This window comes from Microcaecilia unicolor, chromosome 4, assembly GCF_901765095.1.
Source record: "Microcaecilia unicolor chromosome 4, aMicUni1.1, whole genome shotgun sequence".
In the NCBI taxonomy this organism is placed as follows: domain Eukaryota; kingdom Metazoa; phylum Chordata; class Amphibia; order Gymnophiona; family Siphonopidae; genus Microcaecilia; species Microcaecilia unicolor.
In genome coordinates, this window is record NC_044034.1 from 67373685 (window position 1) to 67397039 (window position 23355).

Sequence of the window (23355 nt, forward strand, 5' to 3'; positions counted from 1 at the left end):
GTATTGTAAACTGTTCAAATAAGTGTTTAATCTTTCTGAGCTTCCTCAGCACTACAAATTTCATTACCAAACTATTAAACTGTAAACAAAAGATAGCATTGGATCAATAATAATACCTAGACCCTTCAAAGAAGATTTGGGAAGCTCATTCCGTTCAGTTTGATGTTATCGCATGGTAATAACAGCTGTAAGAGAGCTCAACCACAAATTTAGTTTTCTCTTTATTTAATTTCAGAAGATATCAGGATACCCAGTTCTCAACTAAACCCCACACAATGTTTCTTCAATGTCAGACATTGACTCCAGAAGTGTAACCAAAAGAGTGATATCATTCGCATAAATATATATCTCTACTTCCTCCTCTTTTAATGTATTTCCTAGGGAACTCATCATAACGTGGAATAAAATGGGGGAAAGTAGGGATCTCTGAGCCACCCTGAAAGTTATGGCCCATGGATCAAATAGTATTCCAGACATCTTAACTTTATATGTTCTTATTCTTAGTAAACTTTCCATCCAGTTTAACACTGTGCCTGTTATCCCTAATTCACCTAAAACTTGAAGCAGAACATTATGATTAATTAGGTCGAAGTAGAAAATGATACGGGAGTGGGTAAACATGGTAATTTGCTGTAAAACCATGGGGACACTAAAGATTGCCAGATTTTTACCACGGGTGCAAACAGCGGTTATTTTCACTGCCCCGCGGGAGCGGTAATAACACCTGCAACCATGGTAAATTGAACTGTGGCTGCTTCTTCTCCCTGCCCAAACTCCAGCCAAACTAAGTTCTCCCTGTCAAGCATGTATTCCCTGCCCATCACACATGATGTCACCATTTGCGCAGGAGGAGGAGGACTCACTCATCAATTGACTGAGGCGGAGCTAGCATGCTGCGTGCATGATCGAGATTTGCATGTTGCATTTTATTTAACTTGGTTGCATCCAAGACACTCTCGAGCTGCCCCTCGTGCAGGTTGCAGTCAATGCAGGGGAAGGGGGCTGGCGGTTTGTCATCATTGGCTGGCTTCAGGTGCACCTGGTGTGTCTTCACTGCAACTTTACAACTAGGGATTCCCGAGGATAATTATATCATTCTTGTATCAATAGAATTCCTCTCCGAATGAGTATATATCAGTAAGTTTTGTACTTATTAAATTTTTATACTTTTTAAACATTTTTAGTTTTTTAAATTTCTTCAGTTTTATACAAAAAAGGGGAAGGAAAAACCTCAACTGACTAAGTCTAAAAGCCACATGATATCTAGGAGTTCACAGCGTCATCATAGGCTGAAAAACCTCCCCAAAATGTTTAATAGTAAATCATTTCAATTCAAAAACATGAGCTTTTACTTAACTAGTAGCCTTCAATAAACCTACTGACTCTTCAATGAAGTGGTTCTATTCCACAGCCAACCATGGCCAGAGTTTCGTGACCTTCATCAAGGCTTGTGGAACAAAAAGCTATCAAAACAAAAACAGAAGAGTGAAATCATTGTCATGCTCAAACATTTTTTAAATATAAAACCTCAATATACTCTTTCACCTCACAATGCTCCATGGTTGTTTGATTCTCACAGTGTTAGAAAGCATGTCACTCATATTTAAAGTCTGGCATCAGACACCATGGAAAACAGCTAAACAGTCACTGTAGGCTTGAAGAGCAGAAGCCTATAGTGATTGGTTATTGGTTGGAGAAAGCCTCATATTCTACCAGTTGAAGTCATTTAAGGGGGGAAAGTAATCAACATGATGTACCTGTTTGGAGCTTATTCTGTAAAGGGAAACAGGTGCCTATTTTCTTCATAAAATACTAGCTTAGCATATATTTTAGGCGCAAGCACTTAGGGCCCCTTTTACAAAGGCATGCTAAAAATTAGCATACACTAAGATGCCCATTATATTCCTATGGGCATCTTAGTGTTTAGCGCACGTGAAGTTCTAGCACGTGCTAAAAAACGCTATCGCACTTTTGTAGACGATCCCCTTTACGAGCCATAGAGCTTGTGTATATGTTCATGCTTATGTTACTACAAAATGCATGGAAATTATAGCATTCTATAATTTGTATGTAGTGATTTGCCCTGCCTACACTTTACACAGACTGCACCCATGTGTATATCTACTTTCAAAATGTGCATCGCAATTAGGAGCGATTTTATAGAATAGCGTGTAGCTGGAATATTGACAGTGCAAATGCACACATACCTGTGTATATACCGGTATTCTGGTCACTTACACACACATTCTTGGTGTTACGTTTTGTCATCCTCCTTAGAATTGACCCCCATTTGGGGATAAATTTTATAACTGCGCGCTACAAATTTGGAACCTAGACATAGGACACTAAGCATTAATTCTGTAGTGGTATCTGGCCGTGCAGATTCCGTTACAGAATACTAGCATAAGTTGGCGTCCATGTGCCTACATTTAGGTGTATCCACTTAACACATGTAAATGTGATACTTTAGTGTGTAAATTACATGCGCAGATTTTGGACATTGCCATGCCTTACCCTGCCCACGTACCTCCCCCCTGTGTATGCCATCTTGCTTTTTATGCATTAAGTGAGTTGTGTGTTAAATTTATGGAGTACCGCTTAACGCTTATCTAGCACTTACACATATAACTGTAACAGTCATGTATGTAAGTGTTAGTATTCTGTTACTTACGCACATACTTTGGCCTGGATTCTATATATTGCGACTTAAAATTGGCATGGAATAAATTTCCTCCTAAGTGTATTCTACAAGTGGTGCCTAGATTTAGGTGAGGTATATAGAATATGCTTAGTTAATACCCCAGCGCTTAAAACTATGTGCATTCATTTACACCAAGGGAAACGTGGTGTAAATACTGGCGCATAGATTTAGGCACAGAGAGGCATATTCTATAACAGTACCTGTAAATTTTGGAACGTCCATGAAACACCCACTTTTTGGCTCCAGGCATTATAATTTAGGCGCTGTGCGTTATAGAATATCCTTAGTCAGTTATGCAGGGACATTTTAATTATTGCCAATTAATGGTCATTGCTTGTTAAGTGCTGTAAAAAATGCTGATTGGCTTGTTAAGCCAATTAAGTTACACGCATTGTTATAGAATACATTTGGACTTTGGCACGGAACGTTAGGCGCAATATATAGAATCCAGCGGTTGGTGTGTAATGTAAGCACCAAGTTATAGAATGAGGGGGAATGTCTGGAAATTAGCAGTGAAGGAAAGTCATGTTGAAATCTAGCAGCTTTACTCGCCAGACTGCAACAAGTGTAAAGGGTTTCCAGACTTTAGTGAAGTTATTGTTGGGAGAAAAGAGAAGCTCGTAAAGGGCTCGCTAGGAATTTATTGGAAGGGATGGGGGTGGGGGGGCCAGCACAGTAATCGTATGCACGGGACAACAAAAGAGGTGGCACTTGCCCTGGCAAAACCATTGGTAAGTCTTGAAATAGACTTTTAAGTATTTTAAATAGAAATCCATTGTCAGATTCACTTGAAGGCATTGTTTGTTAATTAGAATGGTTTGGACCTGTTTGCCTATTGTCCCCCCAGGTTAACCTTGGATCCCATCAAAAAAATCATTTCTGGCTATGCCACTAGGTTTAACATATCTTTTGTCCTCAATATTTTATAATGGGAAAGAAAACAGAAACAAAAAGTAAAAGGTACTTACGACAGTTTAAATGTTATGCAATTGATTTGTACAAGTTAAATATAAAAGTAAATTAGGCATAATCATTTGGTTATTTTTTATGTTTCAATTGGTTGTGATTATCTCAATTACAATCTACGGAAAATAATTTTTGTAAGAATTGATGAGCTTAGTGGGAGGGTTGTTATTAAGGTATTATACTAGTCTGTTTACTGATTGATGCCTTTAGCAGTATAATATTGATTCTCTTATTCTTTAGATTTTACCGAAAGACAAAGTTGGGTGGCTTTCAAGACATGGAGTGTGTTCCTTGTGGAGACTCCCCTCCTACCTATGAACCTCACTGTGAGTACGCCTTACGTTGATACAAGTTGTGGCTCAATGTTGCCGTTTTATATCTGTTTCTATTCTTGTTTTGCAAGTGCTGTGAAGTTTATAATTATTTGTGAAACAACAGTATACTTTTTAGTGAAACTGTGGAGTGGTTCTTTATCAGATACTTTTAAAAGAAAAATCTGATAACCCAGTCATCCAATAACATATCTTTTATTCTGTTGCTTAAGCATTCCCCTTTTTTTCAGTTGTTTTTTTTTTTGGCATTTAATTTTGGTACACCTTATTGTACAGTTCTTGAAACGAAGAGGAGACACAATGTAGGTTTATAAAATCATGAAATGTATAGAAGAGTTAATGGGGAACCATTACTCACAGTATCTAATAGGGGTCTTTTTGGGGTTTTTTTAATTTTTACTGTCAGCTAGCAGGCATATTACAAAATTAGACTAGTACTATCAGAGACGGTATGTGAACTTCCCCACCCACCGCCTTCTAGACACAAATTTTGAGTCACTTATTTTCCACCCCTCCCAACTCCTGCACCTGGAATCACTCCCTTTCCCTTTCTCTTTCCCCTCCTCAAAATTGTAATCAGTCTCCATGTTCTTCACATTGACCCTCGTGAATCTGGATTCATTCTTCTTCTTCAGTCCCCTACCCCTTAACTCATCCCCTTTCTCTTCCCTATCGTCTTCTGCTTAAGAGCCTCAGATTACTCCCTGTGAATCTTGCATTCCATTGTTGCACCCTACCCCACAAACCGTGAATAGAATGTAGAGAAGGCATCATCTCATACTCATATTACCAGTGGGCTTGCCACCTTCAAACATCTGTATAAAAGACAGGGCCTATGAGTGCTGCCATTGCTGGAGCCAGGAAGTTAATGACTTGGTGGCATTCAGAGAGATGGAAAACAGGGACTGTGCAAAGGTATTAGTTCCCTAGGCATGTGTTTAGTCTTACATCCTCCACCTCAATTACTACTACTACAATTAACTTTTAGGCCTCTAGACCCTTCCCCTAAGATCTTGCAAATGATCACCTAAACATAACTGTACATCATAGGCCTGATTTTCAGCCAGGGCAGTCACCATTTAAAATTAAGCACTTGCCCTGGTGCTTAACTTTATAAGTATATTCAGTGGCTCTATTTGTTTAAGTACTGCTGTGGAATCTAACTATATAAATGAGAGGTGACCGACTCACTCGCAAATGCGCAGAAGAGAGCAGCTGTTCTGCGCATGCGCGGCACGTCACAGGTCTCTCCTGACATCAGCTGATCATAACCGCAACACCTACTACTACTTATCATTTCTAAAGCGCTATACTAAACATACGCAGCGCTGTACAACGACCCTCCTCTCTCCCCTGCCCCCCTCCAGCCACCCATGTCCAGCGACCCTCCTCTCCCCTTGCCCCCCCTCCAGCCACCCATGTCCAGCGACTCTCCTCTCTCCCCTGCCCCCCTTCCAGCCCCCCTCCAGCCACCCATGTCCAGCGACTCTCCTCTCTCCCCTGCCCCCCCCCCAGCCACCCAGGTTGCCCAGCGAATTCTTTGGGGCAGGCAGGAAAGATTCCCAGTCTTGCCTGCCTGCCCGCTGCCGGCGCTGACTCTCCCCCGCTGCCGGATCGGTCTTCAAAACATAAGAATAAAAGATTATTGTTATTATAAATTAATAGTTTAAGGGGGGGATAAGGTTATCAGAGCAGGTGAGGTAGACCCTTCTCCAGGGATTAAGACCTTGATTAGGAGTTCTAAGAACTGGTAAGTAGCAGTTGATTATTATCTTAATTGCTTAAATCTTTTTTCTTGTTTTTATCTTTTGCCTTTGTAAACCTTCTAAATAAAGTTAACAGGTTATCTATTATTTGTCTTATCTCAGGAAAAAAGATGCCTTAATTAAAGCCTTGTGTCCTTAAGAGGCATATTTTCAAAGCACTTTGGGAGGCTAAGTTCCATAGGTTTCTATGGAACTTTGGGAGGCTAAGTGCTTTGAAAATGAGCTTGTAAGTATGATTTGACTTCACACAAAATGCAAGCCACCTAGAAACAAGCAAAACTGCCAAAAAGCTGGCATTTTGCATTTTTCTTCATTCAAAGTGAACTTCTTTGAAGTCACTTCACAGAAGTACACTTTGCAACAGTAAATGTCCATGCAATTTGCTTTACACAAATCTTTATTTAAATTTGGCATTAATGAGTTGCTGCAATGCAAATTCATGTAAAGTAGCTCATTAACTGCAAGAATTTTGAAAACGAATGTGAGAAATAGGCTTCATTGGCCCATTTTTGATATACAGCTTTTTTTTCCCCCTAGATCGCAAAAAAGAAATAAAATTGGCTGTTTATGTGGTATTGACTGAAATTTAAAGACGCTGCTGGTCTAGTTGGGTTAGGCAGGAATAATCCCCAGTCGTTCCTGCCGGTGCTGGGTTTTAAATGACACTGACAACTACTAGCAATAGTCTTTCAGTACTACCAGTAGGGGTCAAGTTGCTGGCAGTTTGACCTCTAGCAGTAGTGTTGCAAGACTAGCACTAGTAGTGGCTGGCATTATTTTGAACCAGGTACCAACAGGGGCAGTAGCATCTGGGGATTGATTCTGACCCAATCCTACTAGACTCCAGAGAATTTCACCTGGGTGAGAACTTAAGAGAAGGGTAGGTGTCTGGGGCAAAAGGGAAGCTCTTCAGGGAGTGATATGTAATGGGGGGAGGCTTCAGGAGGGGCATATGTCTGCTGGGGTATTATCAGGGATAGGGGGAAATCCATGCCTGTCCTCTTTAAGTAGTGGCTTGGGAGTATCTGCTTCTGATCAAGAACAATAATGCCAGCTTTTACTTTGCATATTCTTCCAAGAATAATACATCTTGTGGTGTTCACGCAAGCTGTGTTATTCAGTTTATATAGTAATGATTTTTTTTCCATGCATAGTTATGCTTTACATCTCTTTACTATGTCTACTGTGGTTACTTATATCCTGTGCAATAACTGTGTAGAAACATGCTGGGAATGCCGCTAATGGTTGGTGCATAGATTATGCATTTAACATACGTTAATTGTTGCCTCTAATGCATGCAATGTACAAAACTTTACCACACTTACCCCCTTGTTCACTAAACTGTGCTAGCGGCTGCGGTGCGCTAATGCTGACACAGCCCATTCACTTTGAATGGGCTGTGTCAGCATTGCTAGTGCGGCTTATTAAATGTGGAGGGGCATTTTCGAAAGGGACGTCCATGTTTTGATATGAACGTCCTCGCAAAACGTCCCGATGTAGGGGCGTGGAAACCCGTATTTTCGAAACAAGTTGTACGTCCATCTTTCGAAAATACCATCAGAGACATCCAAATCCTTAAATTTGGTCGTCCCTAGACTTGGTCATTTCTGATTTTCGGCGATAATCGAAACCAAGGACGTCCATCTCAGAAATGACCAAATTCAAGCCATTTGGTTGTGGGAGGAGCCAGCATTTGTAGTACACTGGTCCCCCTGACATGCCAGGACAGCAACCGGACACCCTAGGGGGGCACTGCAGTGGACTTCATAAATTGCTCCCAGGTACATAGCTCCCTTACCTTGAGTGCTGAGCCCACCAAAACCCACTACCTCCAACTGTACAACACTGCCATAGCCCTTAGGGGTGAAGGGGGGGCACCTAGATGTGGGTACAGTGGGTTTGTGGTGGGTTTTGGGGGCTCGCCGTTTCCTCCACAAATGTAACAGGTAGGAGGGGGGTGGGCCTGGGTCCACCTGCCTGAAGTGCACTGCACCCACTAAAACTGCTCGAGGGACCTGCATACTGCTGTGATGGAAATGAGTGAGGCTGGCATAGAGGCTGGTAATCAGTATTTTGAAAGATATTTTTTTAGGGTGGGGAGTGGGTTAGTGACCACTGGGGGAGTAAGGGGAGGTCATCCCTGATTCTCTCTGGTGGTCATCTGGTCATTTCGGGCACCTTTTTGTGCCTTGGTCGTAAGAAAAACACGACCAGGTAAAGTCGTCTGTCAGGGACGTCCTTGTTTCTTTCGATTATGGGTCTAGGATATCCAAGTGTTAGGCACGCCCATGTCCCGCTTTTGCTATGCCTCAGATACGCTCCCTTGAACTTTGGCCGTCCCTGCGACGGAAAGCAGTGGGGACGTCCAAAATTGGCTTTCGATTATACCGATTTGGATGACCCTGTGAGAAGGACGCCCATGTTCCGATATATGTTGAAAGATGGGAGTCCTTTTCGTTCAAAAATGAGCCCAATAGGGGTTAGTAAAAGGGCCTTATTTAAAATAGTGAAATGTTAAACATTAGTGGATTAAATTTCCCAGATTGTTTGACAAGAGATCTAAGAAACATAAAGAGAAGAGTATGAATGTAAGGATTTCAAAACTGAGCCTTTAAGTTAATGTATAACTCAAAGGCCAGATTTACCAAAGGATTATTCTAATTGAGAGGGTAATTTTCAAAGCTATTTACTCCAGTATATTGTCCTGTCTGAAAAATTGTCCTTCTCTTCTCAGCGTAAACTGTGCGCACCCTTCTAGCTGGGTGTGTTTGGTTGGGGAGGCAAGGGAGCAAGACAGCATGCACCTTTAGTAAAGAGGGCCCTAAAGCTCATCTTCACTTCCACCTTGTCAGGTGCAAAATATTTTGTCATGTTAATTTTTAAAGATAAACAACTCAGTTAATTTTGAAAATCAGCTGCAGGTATATCTGGGAAAAAGTGTCTTTGTAATCTGCAGTTTACCTCGGCTATGTAAAAGTTGCACTTTCCTTGGTCTATGGTGGAAAAAAGCATATCCATCCGCAAATAATTGAAAGTAATTGTTCCTTATGGTTTAGACTTTCTGGATTTTGATCTAATCTGAATCTTAAGCACAGCCTCCAAAAGTCATATTTTTTGTTTTAATTAAACATTTTTGCAATTTAAAGAGCCTTTTTTGTGCAAGTTACCATGATATTTTTGAATACTTAAAGCAATAAAGAAATGGAACCCTTTTGCCTTAAAGACATTTACCTTGCTTTGATCTAGATATGAGTATTTGACTTTCTTTGTGGTCTCTGTGGAGAATGTGACATATGATCCCTATAGCTTTTACATTTGCAGTGAAGTGTTATTTACATTCCAAAAAGTTGCTTAATCTCCTTTGTTAGTAGGTTCTGCTGTCTGCATGTGTTTGATCACATTTCTACAACTAGTTAAACTTTATAATTGATATTTGAACCCAAAAGAACCCCAGAAATCTAGGTAATTATTGACATGTATTTCTATGTGAGTAATATATACAATGGCAACCTTTCAGACATTATACATTTTGGAAGATATATACAAATTTCCCAAAACAATTTGTTGTCAGAGAATTTAAAAAAAGAGTTGAATTGGAAAACATACAGTTTTTGTTATGTTGTAAAATGTATCCCATAAAGCCAAGGGTTCTCGTTAACACTGATCTAATTTATTAAGGGGTTTCTTTAATTCTCTGCACACACTTTGTCTGCATATAGGAAAACTAGCAGATCAGATGTTTATATTTTTTAAAATTCTGACATAATATCAAATTTTATATACAGTAGTATGAATTTTAGAAGAATATTATACTTTAAGGGGCATGGTTATCAATGTGGACCAACATTAAGATGTGTTAGTTTACCACTAGCTCATGCTATTTTAACATAGGTTCCATTTTATGTGGTGAGACCTGGTTGCTAATAACTCAGGTTAACAGTAAAATAACAATTCTTAACAGTAGCCCACATTGATAGTTTCCCCCCTGTAAGTTGTTTGGCCTTGTGAGGCAATCAGTAAGACACTTTATTACTTGTACATAAGACCTGAGCTCAAATCCCACACTGGGATGTCTCTCAGGTAGCTGACCTTTGGCCAGTTCAGCCACTCATCCCATTTCGGTCAGTTCCTGAGTAGCCAGTTCCAGGCCTGCGCGGCCGGTTCGCCGGCGAGGTGCGGTCCGGCTGAGATAGCCGGCTATTTTGGATGTGGTTTCTCCAGGATGGGTCTGTTTTGGTTTCCTGTTTCTGGCAGCCGTCATCTTGGTTGGATCAAGGACAGCAGCCATCTTGGCTAGCTCAGGAGGGGGCAGCCATCTTGGAGTAACGAGGTCAGGAAGGAAGCCCATATTTGGACATAGGCACCTCTGCTGATGGGGGCAGCCATCTTGAATCAGCTGCACATACTTGAGCCTAATTCCTCCACTACTTAAGGCCCTGCCTGCAGTCCTTCGTTGCTTCGGCCTCAATTGTGTTTGAGGTTCACGCTGGTGCTGTTTGCCTTCAGTTCCAGTGTTCTAGACCTTGGCTTGTTTCCCAGACCTTGCTTGTTCTGCTGCCTGCCTTGACCTTGGACTGTTTTTGACTACTTGTTGCCTACGGATTTACCTGGCTTTTGGACTGTGTCTGTTTGCCCACCTGTCTGGTCAGTGGTCGTGCAACCCCGCCGGTTCCAGAAGTCGTGGTGGCTGCCCGAACCTGAGTGCTCAACTCCCAGGGAACAGGTGGGCAAACAGACACAGTCCAAAAGCCAGGTAAATCTGTAGGCAACGAGTAGTCAAAAACAGTCCAAGGCAGGCAGGGAAACAAGCCAAGGTCTGGAACACTGGAACTGAAGGCAAACAGCACCGGCGTGAACCTCAAACACAATTGAGTCCGAAGCAACGAAGGACTGAAGGCAGGGCCTTAAGTAGTGGAGGAATTAGGCTCAAGTATGTGCAGCTGATTCAAGATGGCTGCCCCCATCAGCAGAGGTGCCTATGTCCAAATATGGGCTTCCTTCCTGACCTCGTTACTCCAAGATGGCTGCCCCCTCCTGAGCTAGCCAAGATGGCTGCTGTCCTTGATCCAACCAAGATGACGGCTGCCAGAAACAGGAAACCAAAACAGACCCATCCTGGAGAAACCACATCCAAAATAGCCGGCTATCTCAGCCGGACCGCACCTCGCCGGCGAACCAGCCGCGCAGGCCTGGAATCAGGTGAGGAACGTAACGGGTGGGAGGGATGAGGGAGAGGGGAAAATATGACTAAAGAAAACAATGGCAGACCACCCTGCTATTAGTCTACCAAGAAACTGTCAAACAAGTGACAGCCCCCAAATGTCATTTGCATAGAAGGGACTGCCTTTACCTTTAAGTTGTTAAAGGTAAAATAGAAGTATGTTAATATAGTTTTTATAATTATTATAATGCCACATAGCTGTGATTAAAATGTGATTGCAGTATGAATAGCTAAATAATTTTGTCAGGGAAGGATACATTCTATGTCTGTCAGCAGTGGATGTGCCCGTGCACATGTTCATCCTGCCATGAGACTCCAGCGGTGAAGCGGGGTTGAAGAGACAGCAGGCTAGCGTAGGAGTAGGCATATGGCAGACAAGCTCTGGGGTTGGGTGATGACTGGCTGAAGAGGTAAATAAAACCATAACAAAAAAATAAGGTAAATGGTTTTTTTTTTAATGGGATTACCTTAAAACATTTTGACTAACTTTCAGAAGTTAAAAATACCCTTTCCTCAAGTCATGGGAAAGAGGGGAAAAGCATTCTCTAATAAATTTAGCCAGGTGTTGATGAGCGAGTGTGTGTATGTATGTGTGTATGTATACAACCTTCTCTGAATACATTTGTTAATGAAGGTGACCTCCTTAGCTAAATATTGTACATAATTTACTGCAAAAAGGTACCAGGATCTCACAATATATGTTGATTAAAAAAACAAAAAAGGAGACATAGGAGTGCCAGGAAATAGGTAAACTGTCATTTTGAACCTGGCTCTAGCAAGGGACAGGAGCAAGTGAGGATCGTTCCTGCCCTGACCCCACTAGACACTGTTTATTTTCTTAGAATCTGCCTTTACTAATCAGGCAGCGGAAGCAGTGGCCCGTTTCATCTCTCTGGGCAAAGTTACATATGCCCTCCAAATATCTAGCTTTCCCAACCTTGAATCTGCTCATGGCAGTTCGGTACAGACTCAGCCGTAGCTAAGTCTGTAATTAAAGAGGAACCCAGTTTTAATTAGCTAAAGAGATATAGTTTATTAGTATTAATTAGCATTGATACATTACCCAATAATGATGATACCAGCAATTCAGTCAATCATACAGTGGAACAGAATCACACACCACCTCTCGGTGGTGCTCTGTCTTTCTCCTCCATCAGCATCTGCATCTGCCTCTGTATCTGCCTCTGCATCTTACACCTCTCGGGGTGCTTCCTTTATACTGTCTCAACCCAATTAATTCCAGTGGGATCCAGCTTTGTCAGCAGAACTTGCTATCCCTTATCAGTTGATAAGGAACCGATAAGGGTGACTTCATTGGGTCCCAGGTTCTAACTATACACAAAAGGGATGCAAAGCACTGCTGGCAAGATGACTTCATCGGTCACTCTGTTCTTCTCAGCTATTCTCAGCCCCCCCCCTCCCTCTGAGTACTCTCTAACTACGTACATCTACCCCCTTATCTACTTTCATTAACCCAAAACATCTTTCTCATGACTCTTCACTGATGCCAGTCCCAGGCATGTTTATAAGAGCAAAGGACCCCCTCCCGTGCCAGCTCCCTGAGAACTCAGTTCAGCTTGTGCTGCAGAAAAATGTATTTTGTATCAGAGATGACTTTGGATTTTTAAGAGAAGCCCAGCTCTTATTATGAGCCATTTGCTTGTAGAGGCCAGCTCTTTAGCCTGAGCCTGAGCCTGAGCCATTGACCTGTATTTTACTGAGGGCAAGGGGCGGCCATATATATTCAACACCAGGGATTACTAAAGGTAGGTGCTGGGGGGGGGCAGACCTAAAAGAGGATTGAGTGGTGTTTTTGTGTATTTTGAGTGACATCATGGGGGGTGATCTTTGAAACAGAGATCACTGGGAAGGAGGCCTTGTATTCAGGTGAAATCTATCAGCTGAGGAGGGAGATGTGATGAGGGGTCTTGAGGGGGGGAGGGCATCAGCTCCTTTTTTAGAGCACTAGTCCCTTTTAAGAGGTTCCTGGGAGCATCAGACAATGGATTTGAAACCCAGTGCTCCTGGGATGGAAAAATACTGACAACTTTTTGCTGCAAAATTGTTTTCAGGAACATCACTTTTTCTCTACTGCTGGAAATCTTTGATGCTTCATGAAGCATTTCATTGATGTGTTATTTTCACGGATACTTCTCAACCTTGTCACCTCCTCTCTGTTCTTTTGCCTGTTTCATGAGGGATTCAGGCTGAAGACATCTTGCATATGGAATTGGCCCCTCTCCTGGGATCACAATTTCTGTCTGCATAGAGGCAGAAGCTGTAACTGGGGTAACAGCTTTGGTGTCATGATGTTTTCCAGCCATACTGCAGTTGCAGAAGTATTTGCACCTATAGAAAGAAAACAGGAAACGCCATACCATAGTCCCTAACTTTTCTTCAGCTATCTTGTAGGCTAAAAATAGCAGCAGTCTTCTTTTGTGTAAGGTCTAACCCTTTGAAGTGCAAGGACAAGATTGTTTAGGTCACCTCTCCTTTCGTATTGGAGGTAAAAGAAAAATCCTGGAGTAAGCAAAGAAGCTCCTTAAAGAGAAAATTAAACTATGTCCTTTCTACTAAGATAAGAAAAAAAATAATAATAAAGCAACAGTTTTCCCAGCAATATAACATTAGAATTTAGACTTACCCATTCCTAAAATAAGTACATCAGGCACAGCACTTGTTGCAAGAAAAGCCCCCCCCAAAATCTACTTCAATCTACAATGTCTACCCAGTGGCGTACCAAGGGTGGGGTGGTGGGGGCAGTCCACCCCGGGTGTCAGTGGGTGGGGGGGTGCTCCGCTGGCGCTGCAATCAGCCCTCGTCTCCAGCCACCTGCCTTTAAAGAAAAAGGTGTGAAGCGGCATGGCAGGCAGCGCCTCGCGTCTGCCCTGCTTGTAAATGAAGTAATTCTCCATTCTCCTCCTCGTCGTCGGGCCTTCACTCACTGGGTCCCGCCCTCCTCTGAGGTAACTTCCTATTTCCGCGAGGGCGGGACCTAGTGCTTTCCTTTTCCTTGTGTGACTCGTAGAAATGACTGCTTATGGTATGGTAGAATTGCTCTATAGGTCCTGAATGTTTTGTGTTCTCGGTATGCCTAGTACTGGATTTTGGAGGGGGGTGTTAAAAAATGACCGGTCCCGGGTGTCAACTACGCCACTGTGTCTACCACCTAATTGGCTGGAGAGCCTATAAATCAAAGATCAGCCTTGGGATAAGTGGAAGATGGTTTGGGAGGGTGGGAATTAAACACTAAACAGAGGCTTCCCTTAACTGGTATCTGAGCTCTAAACTGATGTTATGCCCGTCTCTAAAATGCAACCTAAAGTACTAAACTCTGAAACACTATATAAAACCCCTAAGAGAGACTTAAAAGGCTATACTGTTGTCTAAACTGACTTTGGTAAATAAGTAGAGTAATTTAACAAAAAGAGACAATGAAATTACCTATTCAACCCCAAGTTCACCTTGCCCCTCAGCACATAGCTGTAGGGCTGTAACAGACATCAATAGCTAACTCTCTAAGTGTTTTACGAAACATCTTTAGGTCCTACACATATTGGAGGGAATTCTATAAATGACACCCAAATTTCGGGGCCAAACAAAAATCTTGCCCAGCGCTATTCTATAAACGGTGCTTTGAGTTACACGCTATTCTGTAAAGGGCACCTATCTCTGGGATTCACACCCAACTTTTAGGCATGACAACTGAAAGCTGGTATAAATCTTGGTGTGTAAGTTAGCTGCATATCCCCCACATTCCATAATATGGTTGTATATTAAACATTTTATATATCGCCAGGCCATAATTGCATCTAAGCAGTTTACAAAACCATAAAATACAAATACAGAAACAAGATAAAGAGCATTCATACCTCTATTCTAAAAAAAAAAAAAAAGATATAAAATGTGAAACCATAATGCTCTGGAAGTTTAGTAGACCTTAACATTATCTATCCGCATATCAAAAGCTAATTGAAAATAATACATTTTTAAAATGACCTTAAATCTTTTAAAATTCTCCTCTGCTTTAATATATTTAGGCAGCCCATTCCACAGTGAAGGGGCTAACCATAAGTACATAAGTATTGTCATACTGGGACAGACTGAAGGTCCATCAAGCCCAGCATCCTGTTTCCAATAGTGGCCAGTCCAGGTCACGAGTACCTGGCAAGATCTCCAAACAGTACAATACATTTTATGTTGCTTATTCTAGAAATAAGCAGTGAATTTTCCCCAAGTACATTTTAATAATGGTCTATGGACTTTTCCTTTAAGAAGCCATCCAAACGTTTTTTTAAAAACCCACTAAGCAAACCGCTTTTACTACATTCTCTGGCAGCGAATTCCAGAGTTTAATTACACGTTGAGTGAGGCATACAGCGACATCCTGAGCGGAGACTACCTTACTGTCTCCAGCGGGTATATATTTGGAAGGCTGTGATGTGGTCAGTTCTGCATACCTTTTCCCAAGCAGTACAGAACGGATGTTGCAGCATGCTGGAAAGCCAGTTTTAGGGCTTCGGTCCTCAGGGTGGCAATGCCAGGATCTCACCTGCCCTAGGGATTGCTTTAAAACATCCCACAGGTTCTGGAATAGTGGGAAGCTATGTAATGGAAGGAGAAATTAGGTCATACCTGATCATTTTCTTTCCCACTATTCCAGAGGCCCGCTTGAGGTTTCTGAGATGTTTAGTCTTTGCAAAGTAATGGGTCAAATAACAAATCTCACCTTACATGGTGCTTCCTCTTTTCCTCCACAAGCTGTCCAGAGATGAGAGAGGTTCACATGTTTGCTCCTCTGGTTAGTGTTAGGTCAGCAAGTTGTTTAAGGTTGTTGTGTTTATTCTGAGTTTGTCCTTACTGCTTGTCTACGTAAATACTGAGGAGATGAACTGTATGCCAAGATAGAGATGTCGTAGCTCAGTTTTCGGTTTTCTACCTCCACCTGCTGGTTGATGGACACAACTATCCCACCAGTACTGGAATAGTGGGAGGGCCTAATGAAAAGAAAATTATCAGGCAAGACCTTCTCCTTCTCAAAGGATGCTTCCAGACAAATATAGAGTGGTAAATAATTCTGGAAAGTGGACGCTACAACACTATAACAAGGTTTTCTAGCGTGGTCAAGTCTGATACAGTAGTGAAAGCACAACAGAAATGATAAAGTGAATGGGAAGACTTCTCTAAGATAAGGCTGAAGCGGCTAGGGCTCTGTAGCTTGGAGAAAAGACAGCTGAGGGGAGATATGATAGAGGTTTATAAAATAAGGAGTGGAGTGGAAAGGGTAGACATGAATCGCTTGTTTACCCTTTCCAAAAATACTAGGACTATGGGGCTTGCAATAAAGCTGCAAAGTAGTAAATTTAAAACAAATCGGAGAAAATATTTCTTCACTCAATGTGTAAACTCTAGAATTGTTGCCAGAGAATGTAGTAAAAGCAGTTAGCTTAGTGGGGTTTTAAAAAGGTCTGAACGGCTTCCTAAAAGTGGAGTGGAGTGGAGGAGTGGCCTAGTGGTTAGGGTGGTGGACTTTGGTCCTGGGGAACTGAGTTCAATTCCCACTTCAGGCACAGGCAGCTCCTTGTGACTCTGGGCAAGTCACTTAACCCTCCATTGCCCCATGTAAGCCGCATTGAGCCTGCCATGAGTGGGAAAGTGCGGGGTACAAATGTAATAAAAATAAAATAAAGAAAGAAAAGTCCATAAACCATTATTAAGATGGACTTGGGGAAAATCCACTGCTTATTTCTAGGATAAGCAGCATAAAATATATTGTACTGTTTTGGGATCTTGCCAGATACTTGTAACCTGGATTGACTACTATAGGAAACAGGATTCAGGGCTTGATGGACCTTTAGTCTGTCCCAGTATGGTAACACGAATGTACTTATGTACTTAAACAGTGACTACCCTGACTGAGATTTAGGCCCATTGTTCTTTGACAGTGTTAGAAGCCTTAGTTGTAGCCTTACTGATACAATCTTCATTTAAATTCTGTAGCAACAAGTTTAAAACTTATATACAGTATTCTAATATTTAGGTGCTTTTAGATTTTAATTTTAAGAAAAGTTTGCCATTTTTTCCAAATGTGTGCCCTTTTCTCTTATCCAAAATCAATATTTGTTAATGCTGAAATCTTATCTTTCATTTCTAGCTTTGTCATAATTTGGAGCCAGTTCAGACCCCATTATTAATCACTAATCTAAGTTTAATACCCTATTATTTAACTTGTTTTGTGGAGTTTATTGATTAAACTGATAATTCCAAGAAGTCTATTAAATATATTGACTTTGTTTGAGATTTTAAGAACACAGATAACATACCACATGAAAGGCTGACTTCATTCCCATATAGCACCATTAGAACATTGAAAAAAATATTTTAAGAAAAATAGTACTTTTTCTCCTATATGTTTTAGTCTATATCTTCAGTTATACTAAGTGGTGTATACTGAGATTTTGTATAAAAATATGGAGCGACACCTGGTACACTGATGCCTCATGTAATATGGTTTGTCCGAGGACAAGCAAGACATTGTATCTCCCATATGGCTTAAATCATCTGACGGAGCCCTAGCGCAGGTGCTACCCAGTGATCTGTATCTTTAAGAAGCCTTTGGCAGCATTGCACCTCACATGCATGAGTGCCTTCCTCCCTCATGTGAGTGAGCAGGATCAGCAGTCTTCATTTTTCCACAGAGCTGCATTTATTTTTCATTTTTTTCAGAGTATCTTCCCTTATGGTATGGAGTTTTTCCTCATTCTTTTCCTTTTATTTGTATTTATTTATGCATTCTTCTATCCCACTATTATCCAAAAACAAATTTCAGTTCAAAGTAGCTTACAATTTACATTTTGGTGGAGTTACAATAGTGTTGTGCAATATGGAGAGAGCATCTATAGTTCATGAGGTTATTTGTAGAATTTTTGAAGAGATAGATTTGAAGAGAAAAAGGTAGTGGTAGCTTTTGTGTTTAGTTGTAGAGTTTTGATGATGTTTATTCATATAGTTTTTGAAGAAGTAGATTTGAAAGGAAGGCGATGGTATCTCTGTGATTATCTGTAAAATTTTTTGAAGGGGTAGGTTTTCATTTCTTTTCTGAATTAGAGGAGATTTGTGATGCTTCTTGGTTTTCTCAATAATTTCTCATTACCCCTTTTTGTTTAGTTTTTTTTTTTAGCAACTTTGTTTCCTTGTATTTTTCGCAGCTCCTGAGGCCCGCTTAGGCCCAAGCACCGGCCAGGATAGGGGATTTTTTTTCCACTTTTTTCATAATTGAGCTGTTTGATTTTGCATCAGCTATTTTTTCCTCAGTGTCACAGAAAACTCCCAGTAGTTTTAAGCGGTGCTTTAGGTGCAAGAGAGTCATTTCTGGGGCTGACCCCCATAACTGGTGTCTGTCATGCCTAGGCCCTGACCACAAGGCCTCTATTTGTGTTCTCTGTTTTAAAATGCAGAAATATTTCCTTTACAAGATATATTTGAATTTGTGTTGTACTCTCTCTAAAATTTCTTAGGCTATTTTGCCTCGCTCCTCAATTTGTGGACCTGAATTTTAGGTTGGATTTCTTTGAATAGATTGTATAAATTTAATATTTCTTTAAAGTTAATTTCTAGTTTCTATTCAAGGTATGGATACTTGATGTAAAATTGTTTTGAAAACTGCATGCATGCATAAATAGATTTATTATTTATTTATTACATTTATACCCTGCGCTTTCCCGCTCATCGCAGGCTCAATCCGGCTTACATAGTAACAAGAGAATACAATCTATAGTATCAAAATCAACAAAGGAGGTATGTGATAGGACAAATGAAGAAGGAGTAAATGGGATAGAAGAGATATGAGAAAAAAGATAGGGATAGGTATGGCGGTGGAGCGATAAAGGAGAAGATGGGAAGAACATGGAGGATAAGAAGGTTAGGAGAATTTTCTGAATCGTTGTTAATGGTTATTTGAACCAGTAGATAGATGGTTTGCTTATGTTTACTTATGATTGGTCGGGTCACTTGGGTAAACCTGTTTGAATAGATGGGTTTTCAATAATTTCCTAAAGGGAAGATATTCATTAATTGACCGAATGTGTTTAGGTAGAGCATTCCAGAGTTGGAATCCCAGGTAGGGGAAGTTAGATGCATGGACCCAGAAAAGTAGAGAGATCCAGTGCGAGAAACTTTTTGGCCCTTCTAAAACTGATCCATTGGCATTGAAGGATTCGGTCTGTAAGGTTGGAGGACTTACATCGGACACTGGGGGGGTGCACCGACATTGAGGAGGTCACTTCCTGCCTTGACATCTGGCATCATTAGGTCCCTGTTGGACCAATTTGCTTTGAACCCTACACCAAGTACACATCTGGATTTGACATCATCATCACCGTCACCCTAATATTGTGTGTCAAGTGAACGCAAAGAAGCACCAACATCAGTCCCCTTTGAAGCACAGTGCCAGGAACCCCAGATCATTGGCACCCTCATTACCCAAGAAGCTTTGGTGCTGCAAGAGAAGCTCCCTCTCTGTGAAGTCAGTACCAGTGCACCAATCTCTTAATCACTGGGACAACCTTCTGATTCAGCACAGTCATCTATGCAGGCTATCACCAAACAGACGCCAACCCTGCCTTTACCAATGCCTGCCTCCAAGGATTGGCTCCAGGCCATGCTGCAGGAAGAGTTGGAGTGTTTTTTTGTTAACACAGCGCTAGGAGTGTGACCTATAAATGTATTTCTTTTACATTTCAGTTGGAATTGGATTGGTCCTCCCCTACTTTTTCTTTGTTTTGAGCCTATTTCTCAGTTATAGAATTGCACTTTAAATGGGTAACTTAAACATTTAGTTCAGGCCTTCTGAGTGCTGCTGCTGCTGCTTGTATTTTTTGGTTTGGCTCACACCTTATTCAGTTTTAGCTCAAGGCAAATTAACATACAAGTACAGTGGGTATTTCCTGGTCCCTAAGAAACCACCACTAAATTAGTACCTGAGGCAATGAAAAGTTAAGTGGCTTGTCAAGGTCATAAAAAGGCACAGTTGGATTTTAACCACTCTTCCCTAGTTCTAACCATTAGGCCACTCTGAATATTTGAGTTAAGTTAAACCCTGACAGCAGCTCAACTTAGGGCAGCATATTAGATGAAATTTGATCCCTGAGGTTTTAAATTTGCCCCCTACCGAGCAGGTAAATTTTTATTAGAGCAACTTGTTTCCCACATAGAATTTATCCACATTGAGGGTGGTTTGGGTTAGGATGTGGTGAAAATTAATGTAGTCAACACTGATTCAGCATTGGCCAGATGAAGTTAACCTGTTATGTCTAGTCACAGTGAAGGCCTACTGGGTTATCCAGGCAGCTTTAACCACAGCTATTTAGCCATAGAGTTATCCAGATTAATCCTGCTGACTATTTTGTAAAAGTTGTGTGGATAACTTTATCCAAATAAGTTTAATGCCTGTCTGCTTCCTGAATATTGCCTTCTGTATCTAGAGATACAGCTGTATGACAAGCTTGCTTATTGGCGAGGAGTGGCAGCAGAGTTCAGTTATGGTATTTTATCATATTGTTTGTCAGGCAGTTGGGTGTCTCCTGTGGAATGATCCACACAATCTTGGCCAGCTTTCTTGTTAAAGAGCACTATTGGCCTAACCCGATATTGGGTTTCATGGTAAAAGAGTAATACTCAGATGGGTGCAAGAGATTTGGTCTACTTTGGATTCCCATCACACATGAGTACGTCATGTATGGCAAATACTGCCAGCATTTGTAGAGTACAGATTCAAGATGGTATTCTTTCAGATAGCCTTCTCCCTGTCCGCCTTTGCCACAGTGTAGAGGGCAACCAAAATTGTTTTATTCTGTTTCAGCTGAAACCAAAACTGGCCCAGCCCCCAAACGAGAACAGGCCTTATTCCATGCCTCCTCTGCTATGTCCCCCTCCCACTAAACTGAAGGAGCTCCCACTCTATACCCCCCTCCCGAACAGAAGAAGCCCCCACATGGACCCACCCATAGACCCCTGACCCCCCCCCCCCCCCCGGTCTACCTTATCACTCTGATGCTCTAGTGGCTAGTCAGGCAAGAGCTATTCCCAGTTGCTCCTGCCCATGCCATTTCTGCAATTAAAATGGCTGCCATGACTTCCAGCGCCAGTCTCCTGAGATTGCTACTGTATGTTCTGCAGTCCAAGGTTGACCAAGTGGACACAACCAAGAGGATTCCATTGCTGACAGTATTTGAATTGGTCATCTGCTCAATATGGAACCTAAGGAACAATGTCATTGAAGCCTAAGGATTAGCAGCAATTCCTGGACCAGCAAGGCCTTTACACCTTGAGCAGATTTTGTTCACTGCAGTCTTTAAGTAAGCCCTTGAAGCGGGGGACAGAAAGCTGAATTAAAGAGGACACACTCCTGCATCTGGTATTCCAGTGGGTAGCGCTTGGAACCTACATGTCGTATATCAGAGTGGTAGAAGTACTTCATTAGAATTTGGTTGTCTCCCCCTCCCCCCACCTCTTTTCTCCTTGTTTTGCTCTCATAGGTGAGGATCACAGATGATGGATGGTGTGAACATGAATGAGTCTCCCACAGTTCACACCATCCATCATCTGTGATCTTCACCTATGAGAGCAAAACAAGGAGAAAAGAGGTTAGGGGGGGGCAGAGGGATGGATGAGTCCTAGCAGAATCAGCATTCAGCTGTGTATAGCAGCAAGGCGTATTTGGATCAATGGGAGACATATGCATTGGGCCTCACTCATCCCATCCAACTGCAGATGTTGGTCAGGTTGGCTCATTCAGAGGTTTTAATAATTCACAATAAGAGGCAATAAGCTCTGCAAGTCATCAGGCTAGCAACTTGCACCTTAACTTCTTTTACTGTATTTAAAATTGAGCCATAGACTGAAGTCATTGAATTCTAAATTAACAAGTATATAAGTACGTAAGTATTGCCATACTGGGAAAGACCAAAGGTCCATCAAGCCCAGCATCCCGTTTCTAACAGTGGCCAATCCAGGTCAAATTTGTGCAAAAGTAATTACTTATGAAGTGTGCTTTAGCAACTGCAAAGTTTCTTTCCTTAATTGTAGAACCTTCAGCTCTCAAGACCTACAAGCAGGTCTGATTTTTAGGGTAACCAAGCAGTACAAATTAGCTTAATTCTTGGTTCATATGTATACAAATATCTGTGGTATTTATGAATATCTTGACAACTAAGCCTTATTTTTTATGGCCGTCACTGAGAATCTCCTACTCTAAAGATAGTTTGACGTATGCTTTTAAATATGCAGTTACATTAGGTTCTTTAAAAAAGAAAATCAGACTTATCTGTTTGAAGTATAGTGTGTATTTGAAACTTCCAGTCATTTTAGTTCATGTTTACACCATAAAGACTCGTGTGAGCAGAGAATGCAGATGCTTACTTCCATAACATTAAACCTTGGGAAAATATCACTAACTTTCTAGCATTCTGTAATTATAAACAAAGAACAAATGGTGGTACTTTTCTTACAAAATCTTTCAGAAGGTTTTTGTTTTATATGTTAGTACACCACATAGCTTTCCAGCCAGTACTTGAAGCACAGTTGTGGCTTACATGGACTTTTGGATGTGGTCCATGTGTGTAAATGGCCACCCTCTTGTAAATGTTAAAAACAGTTTCCCAACTTCTCAAATAAAGCAATATAATAATTGGGTACAGACTGTGAAAAGTGGTTTAAATAGAAATAAAAGTTAACAAACAACTTACAGCTTCTACCTTTTTATTGGACTAACTTAATAAACTGTGACTGTCTTTGATACACTCTTTTTATCACAATCTGGGAAACTAAAAATATATTAATCTGATCAATGAAGCATAACTTTTTGAAAACCAGCCATAAATGTATTTGATTAGGCCAATAAAATAGGTATTTCTTGCAGTTTGTTAATCTTGTATTGATTGTGACCTAACTTGTCAACCACATTACTTCAGTGCACAGGAATGTGTATAGGTTTTTCTCAAAAAAGGTTCATTTGCAAAAAGTCTCAGCTTATAACTTTTTACAACTGTAGCTGCTGTTTGGGATTGTGTTTCAAAGAAAGAACAGCTTTATGTGAAAGACTTAAAAAGTAATTATTTTCCAGTGGAAAGCAAAATTAAAGATTTTAAAGCAGAAGTTAAAATATATACCTTACTGGGGTTCATGAGTTCTAAACAGATATCTCTAGATTATCAACTGCAACAGATGCAGTACTAATTTGCCATATTTTCATGCATATAGAGCTAGATTCTATGTATGACGCCTGAAAAATCCACACTGAAAAAAAATACACCTAGGCGTATTCTAGAAAGTATAGAATAAGCCTAAATTTCCACATGATTTATGTAATAC

The 23355-nt window shown here is 41.0% G+C and overlaps 1 protein-coding gene across 1 annotated transcript in view; it reads left to right on the top strand.

Annotated features, from left to right (window-relative positions):
• TNFRSF19 (TNF receptor superfamily member 19) overlaps positions 1 to 23355 on the top strand; it is a 98748-nt gene that overhangs the window by 42617 nt on the left and 32776 nt on the right. Inside the window, exon 5 of the mRNA XM_030200311.1 lies at positions 3908 to 3993. Within this exon, the coding sequence (XP_030056171.1) occupies positions 3908 to 3993 (86 nt within the window). The remainder of the gene's footprint in view (positions 1 to 3907; positions 3994 to 23355) is intronic.